Genomic DNA, 20,868 nt, shown 5'->3' on the forward strand with positions numbered 1-20,868 from the left:
AATTAACTAAATATTATCGCCAAAGCAACGCACTTAGGTGTAAAATTTTCACCGAGACTGTAAACGGCAGGCTTACAAAAGAACTGACTTTTAATATAAATAAGGCATATACAAAACACACGATACGTCACGTGCAGGTACTTCTTAACCATAACGACCTACCAGCTAAGCGTAATGCCCTAAAATTACTTAATAATTGTTACGACTACGGTATACAGCAGAGGTCCTTGGAAGACTTCTTTAGGGATTACGATATGGCGCTTTTCGTAAAGGGGGATTTTCTACAAAAAGACGCGAAAGCGTGGCCGTGTCCTCGTTTTCACCAGGACTGTGAACGTCAGGACGATTGCGGATGCACATTCGATGCACTCCTTGCTCCTTGCATCCCCGATCGGCTTCCAAAGTGCGAACGACCAGACGGGAAAACGACGCTCTCTCCTGATCATCTCCGCGATGTGTAGCAATCGCGACTCGTGGCTCAATATCCGTCCCTGATCGTCGATCGACGATCGATCGATCATCGATCGATTATGCGACCAATAACCAGAGCGACGATATCACCGACCACGAGATTCTCAAGGCGACGTACGCTAAGATGACCTTGGTGACTTGATGGATCCAGTAAAGCCTGAAATAAAAAAATAATTACACTTCCCCTTCCTCATTCGTCACGCCCAAAATTAAGAAGACATTTTTTTTCTAAGATTTTCCTCTTTCCAAATTACTGAATATGTTCTCCGGGAAGAACGGAAGCAAGATTTTGTCCTCGAGATTAGGCTTGAGTAATTTTATGGAGATACTTTGGCATTCGTGGCACGACGTAACATTTCCTGCCATTTTTTCTCGCCAGAAATCGAGTATTACGGTCACCGGGTAGTAACTCACGGTAATTAGTAACGATGTCCATAGTTAAAGAAGACTTACTTCCGCCATTTTTCCCGAGCTTCGGGCAGAGTGTCGAGGGGATCTTTGATAAGGTACACTCTGATGCCCTGGATGTACATCTCGAAGAACTTCTCCCAACTGAGTGCCTTTATGTCGCAGAAGAAGTTCTCGCGATCTCGAGTCGTTAGTTTGTCCACCATAGAGTTGACGTTGTCGTTCGAGAACGCCCACTCGTTCGTGGAGAAATATCGTAGCACCTCCATGAACTTGTGAATTTTACTGTAGACCTTTAGTAGCCTGTAGAAGACAAAACGTTCAATCAAAATAGCTTTTATTAACCCTTAAACGGAAATTCGATCCTTTCGCTCCACTATCACGATATCACATGAATTTAATCTGGCCCTTTACCAAATCTTCACGTCGATACTTTCGAGTAATAGTCAGAAAGGAAAGGAATATATTTGACAAAAAAAAATACGCCTTACCTCGGTTCCCTTCCCACGCACAAAGTAGCAGCGTCGATCAAGAACGCAGGCAACAAGTGCAGGAAGTACACGTAGAACAGATGAATAAACTTGTACTTGTTATTTCGGAAACTGTAGTACCATATCGCCTTTATAGAGGGAAGGTGGATTCCGTTCTTTGACGTGAGGTCCTTCAATTGGTCCCACGTCAATTTATTGTCCTTACTCACGTAATTGTAGACTGGCAACTCCGAGTCTCCCTTTCTGCAAGTAGGAAATCATTGAAATCAAATCAAATCGATAAGATTTTCCAGTCAAGTGGATAAGCTCGAAATAACGAAAGTGCACTAAAAAATGAAAAGAAAGTGAATTTCTCTCACGTTTTCGATTGTTCTTAATTATACGATAAGACTCGATTCGGCTTTCATAAAAATCGGGATAACCAATGATTTTTAATGACTTTCAGTACCTTCTCCTGTCGTAGACGTCCCACGCGCTGACAATCAATGCATTAACGGTCATATCGCCAGGTACAACATTTGCCTGCATCGATCCATCGCAATGCAGAGATCTGAGCAACCCAGTCCCAGCTCCAGCTGCCACTCCAGTTGGTCCATATAAATTGTCTATCCACCCACGCAAGGGTTCCCGGTACGTGGAAATAACTGCAAACCGGTCGGAAAAACAAATTACCCACCGCATAATAGTCAAGGCATCGCAATAACGAACAACAAATATGCGTCATTAGAAAATCCTCAATGCCGGAGAGAAAAAAAGAATTGTCCACAAAGTGTCCGATTGCATTCCCTGCAAGTCTCGAGTCCAGGAAAGGCAATGCACACGCTTTGATTTAGATTTCATAGAGAGCAGAAGAAATCGAGGCGTCCTTCGATCGTCGTCTAGAAATGTATTTTACCCCGCAAGGTGGTTACGTCAACGAGTTCTCATTTTTTGCATAGAAGCCGATTCAGTTGACGTTCGGGATAAGTCATTAAAACAACGTGATCCTGGGCCCCAGGGCAGGGATGCACCGATGCATCTCTGACGTTTGAGAATGGGTAGCTGCATGGCAGTCCTCGGAAAGTCATTAGCATCGGTCGCAAGAAATTCTACGGGAATTGCGTACAACCCGATCGTCAACGTCATTTAAGGTGACGGGTCAATGTTGAGAATTTCCCGGAGACGGGATCGGAAAATTCTTATTTACCAATGGCCGGTCGGAAGACTCCGACTGTCAGGTCGCCGGCTTCTTCGTGAATGACATTCTCGGCGATGGCCTTCGTGAAGGCGTAAGTATTTGGGAACTTCCCCAGCAACCTGAAACGATATTTATTATCAGGTTTTGACCATTCCCTGGTTCCCAATGTTTTGCCAATTTCTAGAATGCATCTGCGCCGAAATTCCGTTGGGAACGTTCGTATGCTAAATTTATAACACGCGTTTAAAAAATATATACATTAACCGGGTAAGCCTGTACCGGGAAGATGGACGTCGTTTAATTTCACCTGCAGGCGGAATCGCCGCTGCAGGAGCGTCTTTAACTTTTTAAACCCATGAACTTTCGACGTCGTTCCAACTTTTCACGTAAAGTGGGACTCGCGTTGACGTCAACGGCGATTCCCGCAAACCAGGGAAACGTAGATTCGAGACAAGGGGGATTTACATCCAAAACTGGAGCATTTACATCCGCTGCCGATGGCGGCTCCCTCGTCTCTCGACTATTTCTTCCAAAGAATTACAAAAAGAAATGAAAAAAAAAAAAAATTGGTAAGTCAGCTTACCGCGGAGTGATGTCTTCCGCGAGTTTGTCGTCCATGCACTCGACCAGAGTCATCAGTTTAGAGGCCTCGATCGGTGGTTGGTAGAATTTTTCGCCTATCACCTTTTCCACGCAGTTTGCATAAGCGGTGGAGACGTGGATGAACGACTGGAAAAAGTGTCGGAAAGAAAGCGTTTTAAACGAGCACGAATAACTTTGACCTGTATTAATGTAACCCCTTATTAATTTCCATGTGGGATGTCAAATTGTAAAAATATTAAATTCCAGATTACGAGATTTTTTAAGCGACTTTACGAGCGAACCTTCAGCTTGGGCATCTCCTTCGCCAGATCCAGCATCAGTTTCGTCCCATGGACGTTGACAGCGACTGCCAGCTTCAGTTTCTCGTCGAATCTAAGAGTGGCCGCTACGTGGAAGACGATGGAGACTTCTTGAATGAGAGTCGCCCTGTCGGAAGGTGAGATCCCAAGATCGGGGGCGTTGCACTCCCCGGCGACGGCGACGATCTGGTGGCGGAATTTCGGGTGCGTTTCCTTCAGTTTGTCGAACAGCTGGAAGAAATGTTAATCCGTTACGTGTATTCCGTTAGACCAGGTCATGAATTCTATTTTGATATCATTTTTTTTTTCCAGGGAAATATTGTTCATAGGCTCACCGGACTGTCCAGCAGCTCCTCGGCTCGCTCGTGGATGTCCTTGCCCTTTTTGGGACGGATCAGCACGTAGATGAACCCGATTCCGGGGCAACTCCTGAGCAGCTTCTCGATCAACAATTTGCCCAAGAAGCCGGTGCCACCGGTGATGAAGATGTTCTCTCCGGAGTAGAAGTCCTGGATCGGGGACAGGCTTAGGTGGTCAGCAGAAATTTGAGAGATCTTTGGCGATCCTTCCGTGGGAGTCGAGGATCGAGATCCTCCGCTCTCGGGCACCACCACCTCCTGGCCGCCCGATTCCATCAGCACCTCCACCATGGTGAGTTTCCTGGAACGGAAATCGTCACATCTTTAATATCGACTTCATCCCGGTGAGAGACTTTCCTGCGAATTGCATGACCAAAATTTCAAGAACAACTTTATCGGCTGATTAAACGCGAATAGTCCAACTGCGCTTAATTCAAGTTTTAATTGTCAACGGTGCATCGGATCACTCGGACGTGCCGATCGCCGTCCATGACTTATCCACAAGTGCATTAGGCAAGTCCTCTTGACTCATTGTAAACCCACCTGAAATTCATTGTCATTCTCGCGGTGATTCAAATGTTGAAATCGTCGCACCCGATGGACTTAATTTATGCGACCAAGAAATCGCAGATATGCTTAATGTCCGTCTTTCGAACGTGCAAAGTGCCTCTAGTAGGTTACGATATTACGTCGTTATCGAGCCTCGACATGATTATCAATTAATTTCACCGATTAATCAACGACTTTTAAGATATTTTCCCGTCATTTACGAGCCACGAATCGAAGACGCGCACAAGGTCCACTCGAGATGACGAGGTACTTAATTTAAAATCTCCCCCCACAATCTCAAATCATCGGGAGATTAAAGGTGCGGCCCCGAAGTGATTATCGAACGTTATCAGTAATTCCAAACCACCGATAATCACGTCTACTACCCTGAGAAGAAAAGATTAGTAGACTGAAATAAATATACATCGCTGACGGTTTTAATTGCAGGATTTTCTTGTCGCAATAAATATTACTTCGAGCCAACCAATTTCTTTTTTACTCGGGGTAATAATCGAGAAAAATAATACCACGCTCGGTTTTCGGTAAAAAAAAAAAAAATCTCCACAGCGTAAATTCGAGTACTTGATCGTTGCGTAACGTTGTCAACATTGTTAATAATTCCACGAAATAAGTTAATCGTTTCCACTCACGCAATATTAATTTATACTACTTTTACGCGGAACAAGAGTGTTACGTTGTGGTTTTTATCGTCCTGTTTTCATGTACGGTCCAATCACGCGAGGTGATTACGATCAATAAGTAAAACCTAACGCGACAGATTCGAGATAAATAATGATTCTCCCTATAATCTCCGTGTCCAGGATATTTTTGTTGCATTCATTTCGGGAAACCGATTATTCTTTGGGAGCGGTCACGAAGGTCTCGGCATTAGAGATGATGGACGACTCCATGTCCAAGTGCGATGATGATTCGATGATTTTTTGCTGACCTTGCACCTTAGACTCTAACGAGGATGGTGAAAGAGTCGAGATATTATTCAGAGATCCGCGGATAATGGCGGCCTCCAAACTTTGAGAGATAATGGGAGATATTGGATTGTTCCCCACGATTTTCTTGCAGCGAAATTTATTGCAGGTTGCTACTTAATTTAATTAAAACTGCAAATGAGGGGAATTAAAATTGAAAGTGGCAAGAAGAGTTCAACGGGGTCGAAGAGTACATCCGTCCTACGTGGGTCGTTGCATTGCACAAAATTAATCGTTGAGCCTTGATAATGCAGCATGTTAATGTCGTTACACCCTCTCGTTTTTTAAACAAGCACAGTCGAAGAAAATTTTCGACGATAATTTCGCTTCCGTCCAAGGAATTGCTGATCGAATTGTCATGCCGGATCTTATGATGCGATGACTTCGGTGGTGATTCAAACTCGTCCGAAGTTTGCTCGTTTCACGCGGAGGTGCGTCCTCTCGATGTCTATGAACTCGAATAAACGACCACCTGGAAGGACAGATGTCGACTTCCAGGTCGATTGGATATTCAGGCACGAAGAGGAAACATGGTTATTAAGAAACTCTGAGAATATCAAATTTTTAATGACGCCATGTATTCGGATAATAATAGGAAGTGAGACTCACCCGAACGTCAAGTATCAATTTTTAACCGTCGATTCCTGCGACTCGTAAAAACTTCACGTTGTGTAATCCCCATTAGGAGATCGGTAAGGACACTCGGGACACTTCTTCACAGCGAGAAAGAAACACGGACAAAGGTCGGTGACAAAGAACGCGGTTAAAAAATTTCTGACCCTCTTCTTTGCGCAAAACGAGGATTAAAAAAAAATCCAATCGATCGTTCCTCGAATAGTTTTCCGATATTTCCGCCTTAAGGCGAATTTTACCCAAAAATGGGTCGAGCGTTTACCATTTCTTTTCGAAATCAAGTTTTCTCTCCCATTTCCTCCCTCTCTCTTCTCCATGTACCTAGGAAGCAAGAAGTCCTCCAAACTTCAACATTTCTAATTTATGTCTTCCCAAATTGAACTTATCTCGATTCTTCCCAGAACAGCCACACCCCGAATTAAATTGCCGGTTTAAAAAAAATCGAATATTTTCGATCTGACTTTTGCGGATCGGCGAACTCGAGGTGGGAAAAATTGGCGAAATCGGGAAAATCCTCTTGCACGGAGAATTACTTTCGGCTCGGGGCAAAGTTCCGAAGAAACAGAGGGGTGCCCTCAAAATGCTGAAAATCCCGAGAGCTTTTCCGACCGACGTGATTCCATCTCAACATCCGGAGAGATTCGGGCTGAACTGAGCTTTCAGAGGGCGCGAAAAGCCCGAACGTGATGGCCAATATTGGCCGTGATGAAAGGAGCCAGCTTCGGTAATAACATTGGCCACTCTCGGTGAAATCATGTCGAGTTTACGTTACAACGGTTACGGTTTTCTCTGACGTTCGCCGCGTTCAATTGAAGCATTACGTAGCGCAATGCCTCCCCGATTTCTGAAAAACTTCGCCCCGTTCCACCGAAAACTCCGCACGTATATCTCGAGTCCGCTCTAAGACTGCCGACGCCATCTTTGAATCGAGTTGTCTATTTTCCGAGATCTTCCTTTAATTGCGTTACTCGACTCTTCCAGGTATCTCGATTTGCGTTGAATACCGCGAAAGAAAAAAACGTATATATCCTCGCAGATGATTTCTTTGGGTCGGTCGCATCTCAACGTCCGGAGAGATTCGACTTTCGGGAAACGTTCGAACGCGATGTCCGTGACGTAAGGAGCCAGCTTCGGTAATAAAATTGGCCACTCTCGGTGAAATCATGCCGAGCTTACGTTACCGGTTTCCCCCGACGTTCGACGCGTTCAATCGAAGCGAATTACGTGTCGCAACGATTCCCGCAAAAATTCCCCCAGTACCGAGAGAAATTCCAAAAGATGCAAAACGTGACCGGCCCGCGTCCTCGGGCGCCATTTTCAATTTATCGAGTCGCTCTTCTAATTATTCCCCTGTGAACGACTTGATAGACAACATTTGTCGGATCTAGTCGATTCACTTCGTAACGTTGGATAGTTCGGACGTAACCGGAGTAAAAGCCCCGTCTCGTTCGTTACGATCCAACGCGGAAGAGCCGGTATAAGTTGTTACGCAAACCGGTAAGAACAGTCCTAGTTACACACTTACACGGCATTAACTTCAGTCTTATAATAAGTAACGGTGGATTAACACACGTGGGACACATCTTGGTGTCACCGGCGTCGGGACGTGCGGTAACGCTGGTCGCCGATTGCATCTCGACGCGTGTCGTCGGTGTCGATGCACCCCGTTATGCGTGTGTACACTTAGATACACGAGAAAGTTACCGAGCTTTCTTCCGAGGAATCGAGAAAAGGACGCCGATTACGTGAGTTATCAGGTGAGCTCGCATGTGCATACGGCATGCGCGGCTTGAGTGTACGGGTGCGCGTGCATGCAATGCAAGCGGACTGCGTCGGTTCGAAAAATTATATGCCTGGGAATATTTACGATCCTCCGTTTCGCCCAACCGAATGAAAACGATCAAATCTAAATGGAATTAAATAATGAAAATTAGAAACTTAATGTTATTAACCGAAAAAATGATTATATGCTATGAGCAAACCTCAAGTGCTCGACGAGTGAAGTTTTGTTTTTTAGCTTATATATTTTTTTCTGTTTAATTCCGCTTGGTTTTAGTATCTCTACTTAGCTGGACGAGGTGGACAATTGATTTAGAGGGCAACCGGATTTTCGCGAAGAGACGAAATTTCGGGAAAAATTGTCAAAGTACCTCGGGGCTCGCGACCGGATCGCGAAAAGATGAGAGAAATTCCGGAATCCCGACGAGCGAGCGGCACGTCTTTTGAGATGATAATTGGCCTCACGGTTGCTTTATTTTATATGACTAAACATCTCTTTTCCGGTCATATTGCAGACTCGAGCGACAATGATGTAATGCAAGTAATCATTTGCGCACCAAGTTAATCCGGGGAGGAGCAGGAAGCGATAAGTACACTCTGGAAACAAGTTTTCGAGCGCAAGGCAAACCATTTTTTTTTTTAGCACTTCTTCCTCAAAATTCAGAGACACGCCTCGGTCCCTTTCCGCAAATGTTTGAAGAAGTCCTCTTAAAACGTAAGACTCGCCAAGAATTTAACAATTCGCCAAACGAAAAATAAAACCTCCATCTCCCAAGCGTTTCTTACGACACTATTTGAGATTCTGCTCCATATTAAAAGACTAGTTTTTTTTATTTCCCCGGAAAAAATGGAAAGAAGTGCTCGGCCTACTTTCACCTTTAAAGAGCGCCCCAGCTCGTAACAATGCAATAAAATGCACGCGAAAAATATCATTTATTGCAACCACGAGTTAACGTACGGCTTAACGTTGCAAAGAAAAAAAAATCAGCACATCCGTGGACGTAAAGTAACAAAAAAAAGAATCCGCATAGAGAGCGCACTACGGCGCGCGAATTGCCCTTTAAATGCCTCGAGCAGCCTGTACCCCGGATTGCAAATTGTTTCGTTATTAGCTTTTGTTCTTTCGATGTCCCCGGTGTTAGAAATATCATTATTTGTTAAAAGACTCGGAAAAGGTGAAAAGTTTCGCCGGGAGTGCATGGGAAGAAAGATGGCGTCGCAAACCTGACGGCAGACCCTCGAAACGGGAAAAACTCGAGAAGAAAATCTTGTGACAAAAATCGGGAATATCTCTTTTAAGGCAGAGGTCACTACCGTCGGAGATAATATGACGAAACGTTATTTTACGAGTCATAAAAATTTGCCTTGGGCTCTGATCGGATGCAAATCAGGCCCAAAACTCGCAACTATAAATCTCAATCGCGACCGCGGTCTTTATGCAAATTTCAAATTTTCTGATATTCCAGCGAGGCAGCCAATAGGGATAGATTATTAGTTGCGTCGAGGGGGCGCAAAAATCTCCGAGGGAAATTCCTCGGCCTATGCTAATTTCTTTGCCTTATCCACGTGGGCTTTCAGCCGTCCACTTTCAGCCTTTTTGCCGGGAAATCATTATTTGCGATTGGTTGCGGACTTGTCTATTGCCAAGCTCGCGTTTAGACTCCTCGTTTCCTCGACGCTTTCGCATTTTTTGCCCCCCGGGTGGAGGCTCGATAAAGAAACGTTTAATTTCACGAAAGTCTGTGAAAGGTAGGCGAGGATGGGAGTACATTTATTTGTCACAACATCGACGTGTACTCGAATGTCATTATTTTTGGAGCGACCACGTCAAGGAATTATCACAGTGAAATGAAAGTGATATCTCGTTTTTAATACTTTCCTCCCAACTGAAGGTACCTAATCCTTCCAAATTGTACCACCTGCATATAAAGGCCCTACAAAAGGTCCCGACACCCATAAAATTAAATTTTCTCAAAATTTCTTAATTCCATAATTTCATGATAATTTCGTAACAATAATTTTATGATCGACTTCTCACGCTCGGTTTTCATCCCGCCTTAAATCTCCTGCAATTAAGAACTCGAACTCAAATCGAGGACTTATTAGTCGATGGCACGGGAAGTTGGCACTTGAAGAAGTGTATTCGAAGATGTGGAAAAATAGAGGCGAAATTGTCGCCCTGTAAAATCGTCGGTGCTCGGCCCGTTCGCCATTACCGTTGGTTCGCCGATCAAAGCGGAACGCCGCCGTCTGATCGACGACTAAACGATCAATCAAATTCCCTCCTCATATATACGGCGACGCCGGAAATATGCAGGCGTCGCGATAGGTCCTCTCTTTTTAAAGGTCTTATGACGTGGAAGCAATATTGACGGGCGCAAAACGCGGTGTCTAGCTCGATTCGCGTCGGGCAGAATGCATACGATATGCGTGCGCCATGTGCGCCAAGTACATGCACCCTATGTGCACGGCTTCGCGGAAGATGTACATATTTTATACAATATGTATGACGCGTGCAAGGGAGCTCGGGATTTATATTACGATTATATACGACGCCATACATTACTTGTACATATACAAAGAGAAGCCGCAAGTGAATCGGGTCACGCCAAACGGTGAAACCCAGCGGAAGAGCGGTGCTCGTTTCGGAATGGTCACCTCTCCTCTACTTTTCTCTCTATACTCTTCTCCCGATTTTTTCTCGGCTTTTTTTACAAGAGATAACGGTCCATCTTGGAATCTTAGCCCGGAAGCGATCCGAAGACCCTTAAGACCTCTGGCTCTCGAAACTTAAATTCGTTACATCGATGATAATCGTTTTAACGTCAAATCGGCTATAAACTATCTCTATAAGTACATATTAATATTAATTAACCTGGGCATGTCATTTTTTGTTGCAGTTAAGGGGAGCTTAAATCATTGTTGAGCATCTCGAGCGTCGCGTCACCTACCGAAGAGACCGGTATGTAATTACTTCACGGATGGTATTATTAAAGATGATCGTTAAACATGACCAGGGAAACCTGTTCAAAGTTAAGATGATTTCCTGTCGATCTCTCGAACTGTCGGGAGGATGTAGGACGATGGATTAACGACCTCTACGTAGGTGATGTCCGATGACTGGCACCGTAGATTTATCATAGGTTTTCTTCGATATTCTTTTATTTATTAATTAATATCTGGCGGAGGAGAGTCGGTTCCACGAGCGATGTTTAATGTTCGTCGATTATTCTCCATGTTTTTCCAGGCTAAATGTCGACGCGTTTCCCATCGTCACGGGGTCCATGGGATGCCGAGAGATGTGGTCCAGCTAGATAACGGGCTTCGAGAGAGTCATCCTCCAATAGCGGGTACCGTTTCGTTCTCCTTAACCCGAGGCAGCTCTCGAAGTCACATTTTCTCCTCCTCGAAAATAGGATTGACGACTGTGACCCACAAAATATCCGTTTCTCGAATTATCGCGCACGTTTTCGACCCTTCTTCGGAAGATCTTTCCACGTCGCGTCGATTTTCGCGGCTCTGACATGAAATATATTATTTTTATACTTTTAGACGAATAATCTGAAATTTTTCCCAATTCTTGCAAAACCGGCATCGGGGTGATGAGACATCTTCGAAACGTCTTTCCAAACGCTGACAAGAAATTTCTCACGTTTCAAATTTCTGGGGGATAAATTCCATCTTTCCATAATTTTTACTCGATCGTGGACAAGAACCTGCTACAGGAAACGGTATACATATTGAAAAACCGCTCACACTTCTTTTCCTCCCAGATCTTCCTCGTTAGTCGACATTTTGCTGACCTCACGATCCGAGGTCAACCGCACTTCCCGCGACGTTGATTGTAAATTAATGAATCCACGGCACGATCCCCGATCGTCCCATTCGGTAATCCCAGGTTTACGATTCCTCGTAAGAGTCGTAATCGCTTCTGAAATTGCGAAACTTGCAACGCATCCATGTACTTAGACCGGAGGCTGGAATAATTGCGAATGAATAACGCCGACCACTGATGAAGATAAACTTTTGACGTTGCGGTACACCTGGTATTTCTGTGGTTTGTAAAAAAATCCAGCACATCAATTTCTTGCATCTCCGTGAAAATCGTCTTCCAACTTCTTAGGCCACGAAGGGGGATTGCTTCTTTTTTTTTTTCTCTCTTTCGCAAGGGAGGATTATTTTCTCCCTTTTTCGGAAAGCGCATCACCTCGTTGAACCTAAGTACCAGTTCGTGGGCGATTATTCGATTACCTCACGACCGGAATGAATTATATAGAAAGCTGCCTCGCAGTCCTCGGTGCCCGGCACCGAGGACTATTCTCTTACACCTCTGCTCATTGACGAGGTCTTTCGGGTCATAAAACCTCGGACAGGAGCCAGGACAGTTTTACGATTCGTCCGTCTTTCTCTAAATGTCGATTCGTCTTGTCAATGGTCAAAGTGATTCCTCCGACCTCCCACGCGGTGCGTTCTTGACCACGATCGATCAAAGTTGGACGTACACGAGTTTAATGGTCAGTGTTCAATTCCGACCATCGATACTTAAAGTCAATTGCTCAGCAGCGTTTGAAACTTTTCACGAATCGCGAATCACCGTCGATATTTAAAACCATTTATGCAAAGGTATTAACAATTTCTCATGGTCAAAATTATCCGTGCACAATTTTGATCAAGATTTCACGAGTAAAAATACAATCAACGACTCGAGTGCTCTAAAATTTCACCTTCGACGAAGAAAGTGGACGCGCAGGTCCTCTACGTCGTTCATGGACTTATCCTGAAATCGAAACAATCGAGCCTCTCCGCGTGAACGGGAAATTACCGAGCTCAGGTGTGCAGGTGGCTGCGAACAGGTACGTACCCTGCGAGTTCTCCAAAAATGTAGAAATCGACGCGAAAGGTTCGTTTAAGGAGGAAAAACTATTAGCCAGGAGGAAAAAATATTTTCTCACATTTTCCGCAATATCTCGGAATGACATAGCATCCTTTATGCGAGTTACGTTTTCAGGGAGAACTCTTGGCATTACTTCGCCAAGAAAACTGTCATAATGCCGGTACCATAACGACGTCGCGTCGGCGTAACATCAAATGGTAATGAGCCAACCAGTTTTGCCGGGGCACACGTGGCTCGAAATGCTTAGCGAGCTGCAGGAATATGTGCTAGAAAATCCCCGATATATATCGGCGAGGTCGACCGCGCCGACCGCGTCGATCTCTTCGATCACGTCTCGACCGATGGACGAACGTCACCCGGACACCTGACAAAGCCACCGGGCGCGCAAAAAGTCGAGGCTCGTGCCACGGACGAGTGGAATAATGGATGAGACCCTTGCGACCGATCGGAGGAATACTCGGCAATAATTAAAGAGGTAATTAAATGAGTAATCAAGTTTCGGTGAGTCAGAGAATCGAGATGCACCCGTCGGACCCTGCGGTATGCGCTTTATCGGGGCACCGGTGGAATTTTTATTTTAAACACGGATACCCGAGGAAGCTCGATAACCGATTGTCCAAATTGCGCAGGACTTTGATCATTGGCTTCGCATATCGATAAGAGGCCTTAAATGGTGGTCGAATGTGTTAATGCACCGACCATCTACCACGGGGAACTCGATGGATTAAAAAATATGAATTGCACTAAAAATAAATCGATTGCTATGAAAAGGCACTTTGAAATATAGAAAATATGAAGATGGCAAAGGTTTAGGGTGATTTTTAATGCCAACATTGGCAGAGGGCACCCGGGGTGCGTTCGCCGCCGAGCCATCGGGTGTATCGATCGCAATCGATCGATTCGGCCGTGAACGCGACTCGCAAGGAGGGATCGGGATGTTTCCCTCGGTTCGTCGACCGGTGTTCCACGGAATTCATTGACATTGAACCTGACGTTGTGGGAATGTCCCTCGGATTCGATTCCCCCTCCGTTTTGAGGCCGGCCGCGAGCCGGAGGAATCGTGCCGGAACGGCCATCGCGATAGCGCACGTGCGATGACGCAGCCCGGGATAAAAAAGTCGACAGAGGGAACAAAGTGGACCCGGGCACATCCCCGGGACGAGATGACGAAAACTGGTAGAGCAGGTTTCGGCAAAGTCGAAATAAAATCGGCGCTCCTCCCCGAACCGAAGCCAGAGAATATCTCGTTCATTCATCCGGTGTCGTTTCTCCAAATTAGCGAATGAATGGCGACGGATGCAGTAATCATTTTTTGCCCGTGGTTCCCGGGCTAAAAACGATTACCTCCTAGAGCTAACCAAGAGCTACCGGTTGATTGCGTCGACGGGCAGAAATGCCGAGAAAAAGGGGCGATCGGCAGGTTTTGTCCGCGTTAATAATCGGCGTCAAAAGTCGGCCACCGACTTTCGTTCCCTAATTCCGGGAAGGAGCTCGAGAGAAACCTTGTCGAATGTTCGACATGTACAGATCGGCGGGAAATTACGAAACGGAGTTTACAAAAATCGTCGCGGAAAGGTATCGAGACGCTCGGCTGAGTTTCGCCCCAAATATTCTTGTAAGAGAAATTCCAAGTGGGGTAAAAATCGGATTTGAACTTATGTCACGTTCAGGGACCTTATTCTCGAGTTCATACGAGTTTTTTTTCGCATACGGATAGATTCGCGGGAAAAATTTTGCATCGGTCAACACTTGGAAGTCTTGGACGAAACCGTGAATTTCGCATGGGAAAGTTGATGGGATAAATTCGAGAATCGGGTACCTGGACCCCATTCGTCGCGTTCCCAGGTCAAAGACATGTCTCTTGACACGAACGAAGTCGGAGAAACGTCATCGGGTATTTATAAAGCGAAGAAACGTCTCGAAGTGCATAACGACTGGTTTGCAATAAGGCTGCACGGTTTTTAGGCTACCGTGCGAGCATTCCTCGTTTTATGGTTTATGTATGCATAGGATCGGCCATGCCTAAGCGAGCCTCTCTCTCTCTCTCATATTTCTTCTCTTTTTCTTTTTTCAGAAAGTGCAGCCAACGCCTACGTTACGCGTCGGTATTTCTTTACGACCGCAAGAAGTGCCATTGAAAAAGAAATTCTCCCTAGAGACGTCTTCGTTAAATTTCCCCCTGTCGATGAATATCAATATTTACCTCGAAAAGGACTCCGACAAGGAAGCGTCCTCTGATAACGATCCAACGGAGATGTTAACACCTTACCCCGAGTCGGACAAAGTTTACGTCTAAATTCTAGGACCACCTTACAAGAACCGGAATGGTGAAAATCGCGAGGGATAATTTTCCCACCTACCGCTGTGCCATAAATTATCAACTAACGACAAACCGTAAATCTCAATACACGGTCATTACGTAAAATGATAATTTCATACCGGGCTCGGCACCCGTGTCACGATCTTATTATACACCATTTACGGTGTACCTATAAATTTTAAATAATATTCGGAAAACAGTGAACACCGTAATATTAATCGTTTGGAAATAGTAAGTGATAATGGATAACGCGATTGTCCAGTTAACGTACACGGTAAAAAATAATCCTAGATTAAAAGGCTCCTTCCTCCTTCGCTCAGCCTTGAGAAAAAGCTGTTTGCGATCGAGGCAACGATAATTGTTATTTACAGGAGCTTTGACAACAATTTTTGCCCGTTAACCTTGACTTCCAATGAATACTCCGACGTTTAATGAAACGATCAGAAAACATCCACGTCTGAAAGAGGTTTCTTTTCTTCTCGGTAATAAAAAAAAAAAAACAAGTCCTTACAAATGAATAACAATTAAATGAAAAAATTAACGATGGTCATACCCAATTTGAACAACCTTTGCGCGTCAACTTTGACTTAAAAGGACGTCATCGTCTTCAACGTGGAAAAATCCTGGGAAAGCGTCCCTTTCCGACACGTTAGAACGCTGTTAACCGTATCTTAAAAAGCCGAGCAATAAATAATGCAGCTGGTGTTCGAGGGTGCAGGTTGAGTAATAATGCGTGTCGTCGGAGTGCCACCATAAATGCATTCGAAAAGGCGCACGATATAAATGGCGGATTCGGGTACAAGGATTATTAATTACCCTCGACTTTCCAATGAATTTAATTAGGCTAAGTGCCCAAAAGGCGAATCAAACGTGCGACGGAATAATAACCCATGGACGAATATTTCTGGCGTGGAGAGCAACGGGGGGTATGGCTGGCCGAGTGGGTACAAAAACAAAAAAATTTAAGTAAATTCAACGGCGTAGTCGGGTCACGAGTGCTCGTAACGTGGACGACGTGTTCGCCAAAACCGACGAGGCAGTCGAGAAAATATTTCTAAGCTTTTTTTTAAACAATGCCTCGAAGAGTGCATCGAAGACGTCGCGAAAAACATATATCTTCTCTTACACTTGCGTGTAATTTTTTGCAATTGCACGATGACGTTCGATTAAAACGATGAAAAAACAAATTCTTGACCGTGCTTCATGATGGCGGTAAATAATGCAACGTCACGTGACTCTGCTACAAGGATCCCATTTCTGGAAAATTTCATAAACACTCGTCTTCGGCGAGAAACTAACATTGTCATTTAACGTTGACAAAAGGAAAGCAGGCATCAACGATCGAGCTCGTGCCGACAGTTTCTACAATTTTCCAGGCTCGTGTCGGTATGTGCAGTTTCGTTTCACTAACCCAATTCCATACCGATAGAAGTCAATGGATAGAGTTGGATAGCGATTAGAAGCGAAATCTATTCAACGAACGCATTTGCGCATCGCAATGAGCCCCATAATCCATAATAATTCCTTCTTACCCTGGACTTCCGCATTTCACCTCTCCAGTCATTTGTTCGATTACACGGAAAACAATTAATCACCGTTTTCGAAGTTCGCGTAATTAATTTTTTAAATCGAGATCACTGCGACGAATCTACGCGAATCGATCCGTACCAAATTAATCGATGCTGGGATATTACAAAATGTCATTAACTCGATTTAACCGATTTATCGTCACGTATATATCCACCATTACTTCCTCCCGTTAGGACGCCACACGCAGTGCGCAGAAAACGCACGTCTTCTCCGCGTCTCGCCGACACGCGCCGTCTGGATATGTTAATTTTCTCGCCTCGACTCCCCGGAATGTTGATTTTTTTTTATAAAATACCCTCCCCGCCCAGCCATGCAGGAAAGCCACGGGAGTGACGAAAAAAGAGGATGACCATCGAAAAGAGAAAAAAAATCGAGTCTTCGCAACTCGGAGCCCATCCCGGAGACTTATTTTTTATATAAATTCCTTGAAACCATTTTGCAAAATCCGAAACATGAAAGCATCTCCCCGAGGCCTATTTCACGTTAGGAAAAAAATTATTTTCGCATCTAGGATATTATAGCCGAAATAGGAAAAAAAAAAAAGATGGCCGACGCGAGGACCCCGCGCAATAACTCGAAGGTTAATTTATTTGTCGCGGGCATGTGGAAAACGGTCGAGGTGCAAATTCGCCAGATTTTCCGGGTTCGCATCGGCATGCATGTTTGGTTTCTCTAACCTTATTCGATGTCAGCAAACGAAGCCGGCAACACTTTCTCCCACGTCCTGGCGGTCCGGAGCGTGTCGAGCGACGCGATCGATTCGCGATCCTGAAGCGGACTGAGGACCCTGGCGGGCCTCGCTTCTCCGAATCGGGCCCCGCGAGATATATATCGATTAGTCGAGCGAAATCTTCACGCCGGGGGGAAGACGGAACGGGTCCTCACCGGCGAGCGCGTAACGACAATGTGACCGGAGACAAGTCGAGACCGGCGTTCAAATCGCCGCCGATCGGACGAGTCCGAAGAGTGGGAGAAGTACTCCCCCCATAGGTCCATCTTTTCGGAATTTCTTCCACGATTAGAGGAACTCTTCTCTCCGGTTCTTCTTCGGGAAAAATACGATCGCGCCGCCCCCGGCAGCGCGCGTCACGACGGAAACGAAAAATGGCCGCCCGCTGAGAGAGTCGTGAGATACTTAAGGGAAGCCAAGTTTTACGTAAAATACTAAACGGAATATCCTGCGGGGTTTTCTTTTTCATTTTTTGGGAAAGTACGACAACGCGTGGCATGAAAGTATGACAAGCGCGTGGGAAAAGAAAAATGGCGGCCGCCATCTTGGCTCGCCAAGAGGGGTCGTCGAAACTGAATTTACTTTGTAGCGCGGCACGGCTAGAAGGACTCGAGTTCGAGATTTGTCTTTCTTGAGTATTTTTGTGTAAGGTAGTGTTTAGGGTTACATCATATCCAAGGCGGATCTTGCGATGAAAGAAAGGGTAAAGTACGTCTTCTAGGACGGAACAGGAAAGGGTCCCGGCCGATTTTACGAATGACGCAAGTTGAGAGGTTTTCCCCGAGGCGACCTAATATATCTTATGTATCATTTTCGGTATTTCAGGGAGTCGAAGGAGCGACCGATTGGAAAAACTTCTGACGTCCACGTTGATACGTATCGATGTTCATTAACTATCGATTCGAGAAGCGTCATTCGATACTCGGACTACGACCGATCGAATTACGTCGGCCGTTCCGACGTTATCTAATAGAAACGTTGTAAACTTCTCTTAATCCGTTTCATCCGATTTGAAGAAAAATTTTGAGATTTTTTATTCTTTCCCTGATGTTTGACATCGCTTCGACGTTGCATCGTTGATAAAATCAATGGCGGTTCGCGAAGTACGTCGTGGCGTCTATTTTTGTCAACGAGGCTTGGCATCAGCGAAATTAAAATATTTAGAATAGGGTTCGAAATTCTTTATCCCGAAGGGGAGTCTTCGAGACGCGATGCCAATACTAATTGTCGAAATTTAGACAAAACTCGTATGCGAAATATAAGGACCGACGTGAGGAGAATTCCGTGCCACCTCCTCGGTTGTCCTATGATCCTGTTACATATCGGAAATTTCAACACGTCAAATTTTTGCCCGGGAGAATTCGGTGCCACCTCCTCGGTTGTCCTGTGATCCTATTCCATCTCTGGCGATTTGTAACAGGAACATAGAATCATCGAGGAGGTGGCACGGAATTCTCCCGGGCAAAAATTTTAGAGGTTGAAATTTCCAATTTCTAACAGGATCATAGGACAACCGAGGAGGTGGCACGGAATTCTCCCAGGCAAAAATTTCAGGGGTTGAAATTTCCGATTTCTAACAGGATCATAGGACAACCGAGGAGGTGGCACGGAATTCTCTCGGTCAAAAATTTTAGGGGTCGAAATTTTCGATTTCTAACAGGATCATAGAACAACCGAGGAGGTGGCACGGAATTTCGTGCCTTAGATCTACGAGTGATTTTCAAGGATCAGGAATAGGCGATTGGAGGGTTTGCTAGACATGCTCGTCTAATTAAACGTACTCATTGTTATCGTTCAATAAGTTGCTTTATTACATTAATTATTGTACAGTTTATTATACATCAGGTACCGCAAGTACATAAGTTCTCGAGTTCGTTTTTTACGCTACGTTTACGTTACCACCACCAGGCTGCACCATGTACACGAGGAAGCCATTCATGACCGCCAGTGAACATTGCTCTCGACGTTTCCGTCCTTTCGGGCATCTGGCAATTAAGAAGTCATTTTCGGAAGATTACAATGACGTCTGTTTTCACATATTACATTGCACTCTCGGTGTCTTTCCAGTGCAGGCATATATCGATAGTAATGTCACATTTACATGAAAACAATACTCCAATGACGTGACGTCAATACTTGTAATCGAGTTGCACAAGCGATGACTTGCTTAAGAAATAATGCACAATGAAATATATATATACATTTTTTTCAAAGTCGACCGCAATGTCTTCATGAAGATTTTAAATATTCGGTGATGTTCATCGTTGTATTGATTACTTCCCAGAGGTAAGATTTGATATTGGAAAAGTTACGAGCGATATAGCGTTCCTTCGCTCTTCGAAATGTTATTCAATCATTACCATGCGGAATCTAACGCGATCTAATGTGTATAATAAAAAAGCGTGGCTGATTCAGGCCCTGACATTGATCACGAGATGTAAAAACGACGTCCGGCTCCGTCATTACGGTATCTTTTGTAAAAAGATGCCAATGCTGTCGTAATGACAGGTGATTCCATTGGCAATAGATGATGGCCTGTGGACGGAAGCTTCCATCGAAATCTTTCGCAAGGCATTCTGCCACTAACGCTTTTCCTCTATTCATCGGTGTCAAATCATTAATCTCGTTTTGACCGACGCCCAATGTATCGATAAATTATAACAAGGATGGATAGCCCGAAATGAGAATTTTCGAGAACTCTTTTTTTTCGTCGAAGACGGCTAAACGCAGGAAAATTTGAGTTTGAAGTATTATCGGAAAAAGACTTAATTATTAAGCAGGTCAGAAAGTTCGAGAGTAGTTTTTCTTTTTTACCTTTTATCGAAAGTGTTCCAAAACTTTTTGATGGATCTAATCTTACTGTTAGGACGTTTTTTTATAAAATGGCGTTATCGCCGTCTAATGACGAGTCGTTTCTCATTGACGGAACGTTCCGTGGTCGGTTCTGTGGAAATATTCCAGAAAGCTTTTCGGTGCAGGCATGTCGTCTCGGATGTGTAGGTTCAAACAGCGAGGATTCGCTCTGAAATTTCTAGGATTGAAAGCATGTCATAGGATGCGAATATTTCAGGGCTGCCGGAAATCGCCTGGCTGTCATCGCAATTAATATCATGCGCATATGAACGAAAGTCAGCGTTGATAGACATAATCTGTTTAGCTGCATTCTTCCACGTTACCCGAGGTTATTTATATACTGACAGCGTAACGTTTAATATTTCTCGTTGTCAATGTCAAAGAGGTGGATAAGCGGAGGAGGAAAATACGGATTTTTATGCGGTAGCCAGAGCCAGGAAACACAAACTCGATTGCATTTATATCCTGGAAATTTAGTAATTAATTGTCTTGCCGTGATTTTTTTCTTACACAAGTAATGTTTGCGGTACATGCCGGACTTTTTACCAAACTCGACAATATTATGCAAATGCCCACGTGATAAACAAATGACGACTATTATGTTGAAGTGCAGTCAGTCTTATGCCGCTTTAATATTAAATTATCGCTGATATACGGAAAGAGCAACGGAGTCTATTAACGATAAACTCGTTTTGCAGTTATCGATGCCGATGATTTATTCTTTGC

At 44.6% G+C, this 20,868-nt stretch overlaps 2 protein-coding genes across 3 annotated transcripts in view; both read right to left on the bottom strand.

Annotated features, from left to right (window-relative positions):
- Window positions 1-72: 72 nt before the first annotated feature.
- LOC105694527 (fatty acyl-CoA reductase wat-like) lies at window positions 73-17,465 on the bottom strand. 2 transcript variants are annotated; one of them, XM_012415283.2, is made up of 9 exons: window positions 17,237-17,465; window positions 3,785-4,109; window positions 3,432-3,680; window positions 3,131-3,276; window positions 2,557-2,666; window positions 1,819-2,014; window positions 1,371-1,613; window positions 925-1,182; window positions 73-628 (listed from the first exon to the last, which is right to left on the bottom strand). In XM_012415283.2, the coding sequence occupies exons 2-9, from the start codon at window positions 4,097-4,099 to the stop codon at window positions 529-531; spliced, it is 1,617 nt and encodes a 538-aa protein (XP_012270706.1). In that variant the 5' UTR covers window positions 4,100-4,109; window positions 17,237-17,465; the 3' UTR covers window positions 73-528. The 2 variants fall into 2 exon arrangements, with proteins under 2 accessions (XP_012270706.1, XP_023287544.1); XM_023431776.1 differs by lacking the exon at window positions 17,237-17,465 and adding an exon at window positions 14,853-14,952.
- A 1,602-nt stretch (window positions 17,466-19,067) lies between these two features.
- LOC105694623 (phospholipase D3) overlaps window positions 19,068-20,868 on the bottom strand; it is a 37,404-nt gene continuing 35,603 nt past the window's right edge. The window contains exon 12 of the mRNA XM_012415482.1: window positions 19,068-19,274. The gene's annotated coding sequence lies outside the window, so the exon portion shown is untranslated. The remainder of the gene's footprint in view (window positions 19,275-20,868) is intronic.

Source organism: Orussus abietinus, unplaced genomic scaffold (assembly GCF_000612105.2).
Source record: "Orussus abietinus isolate OABI.00-Male unplaced genomic scaffold, Oabi_2.0 scaffold80, whole genome shotgun sequence".
Classification (NCBI taxonomy): domain Eukaryota; kingdom Metazoa; phylum Arthropoda; class Insecta; order Hymenoptera; family Orussidae; genus Orussus; species Orussus abietinus.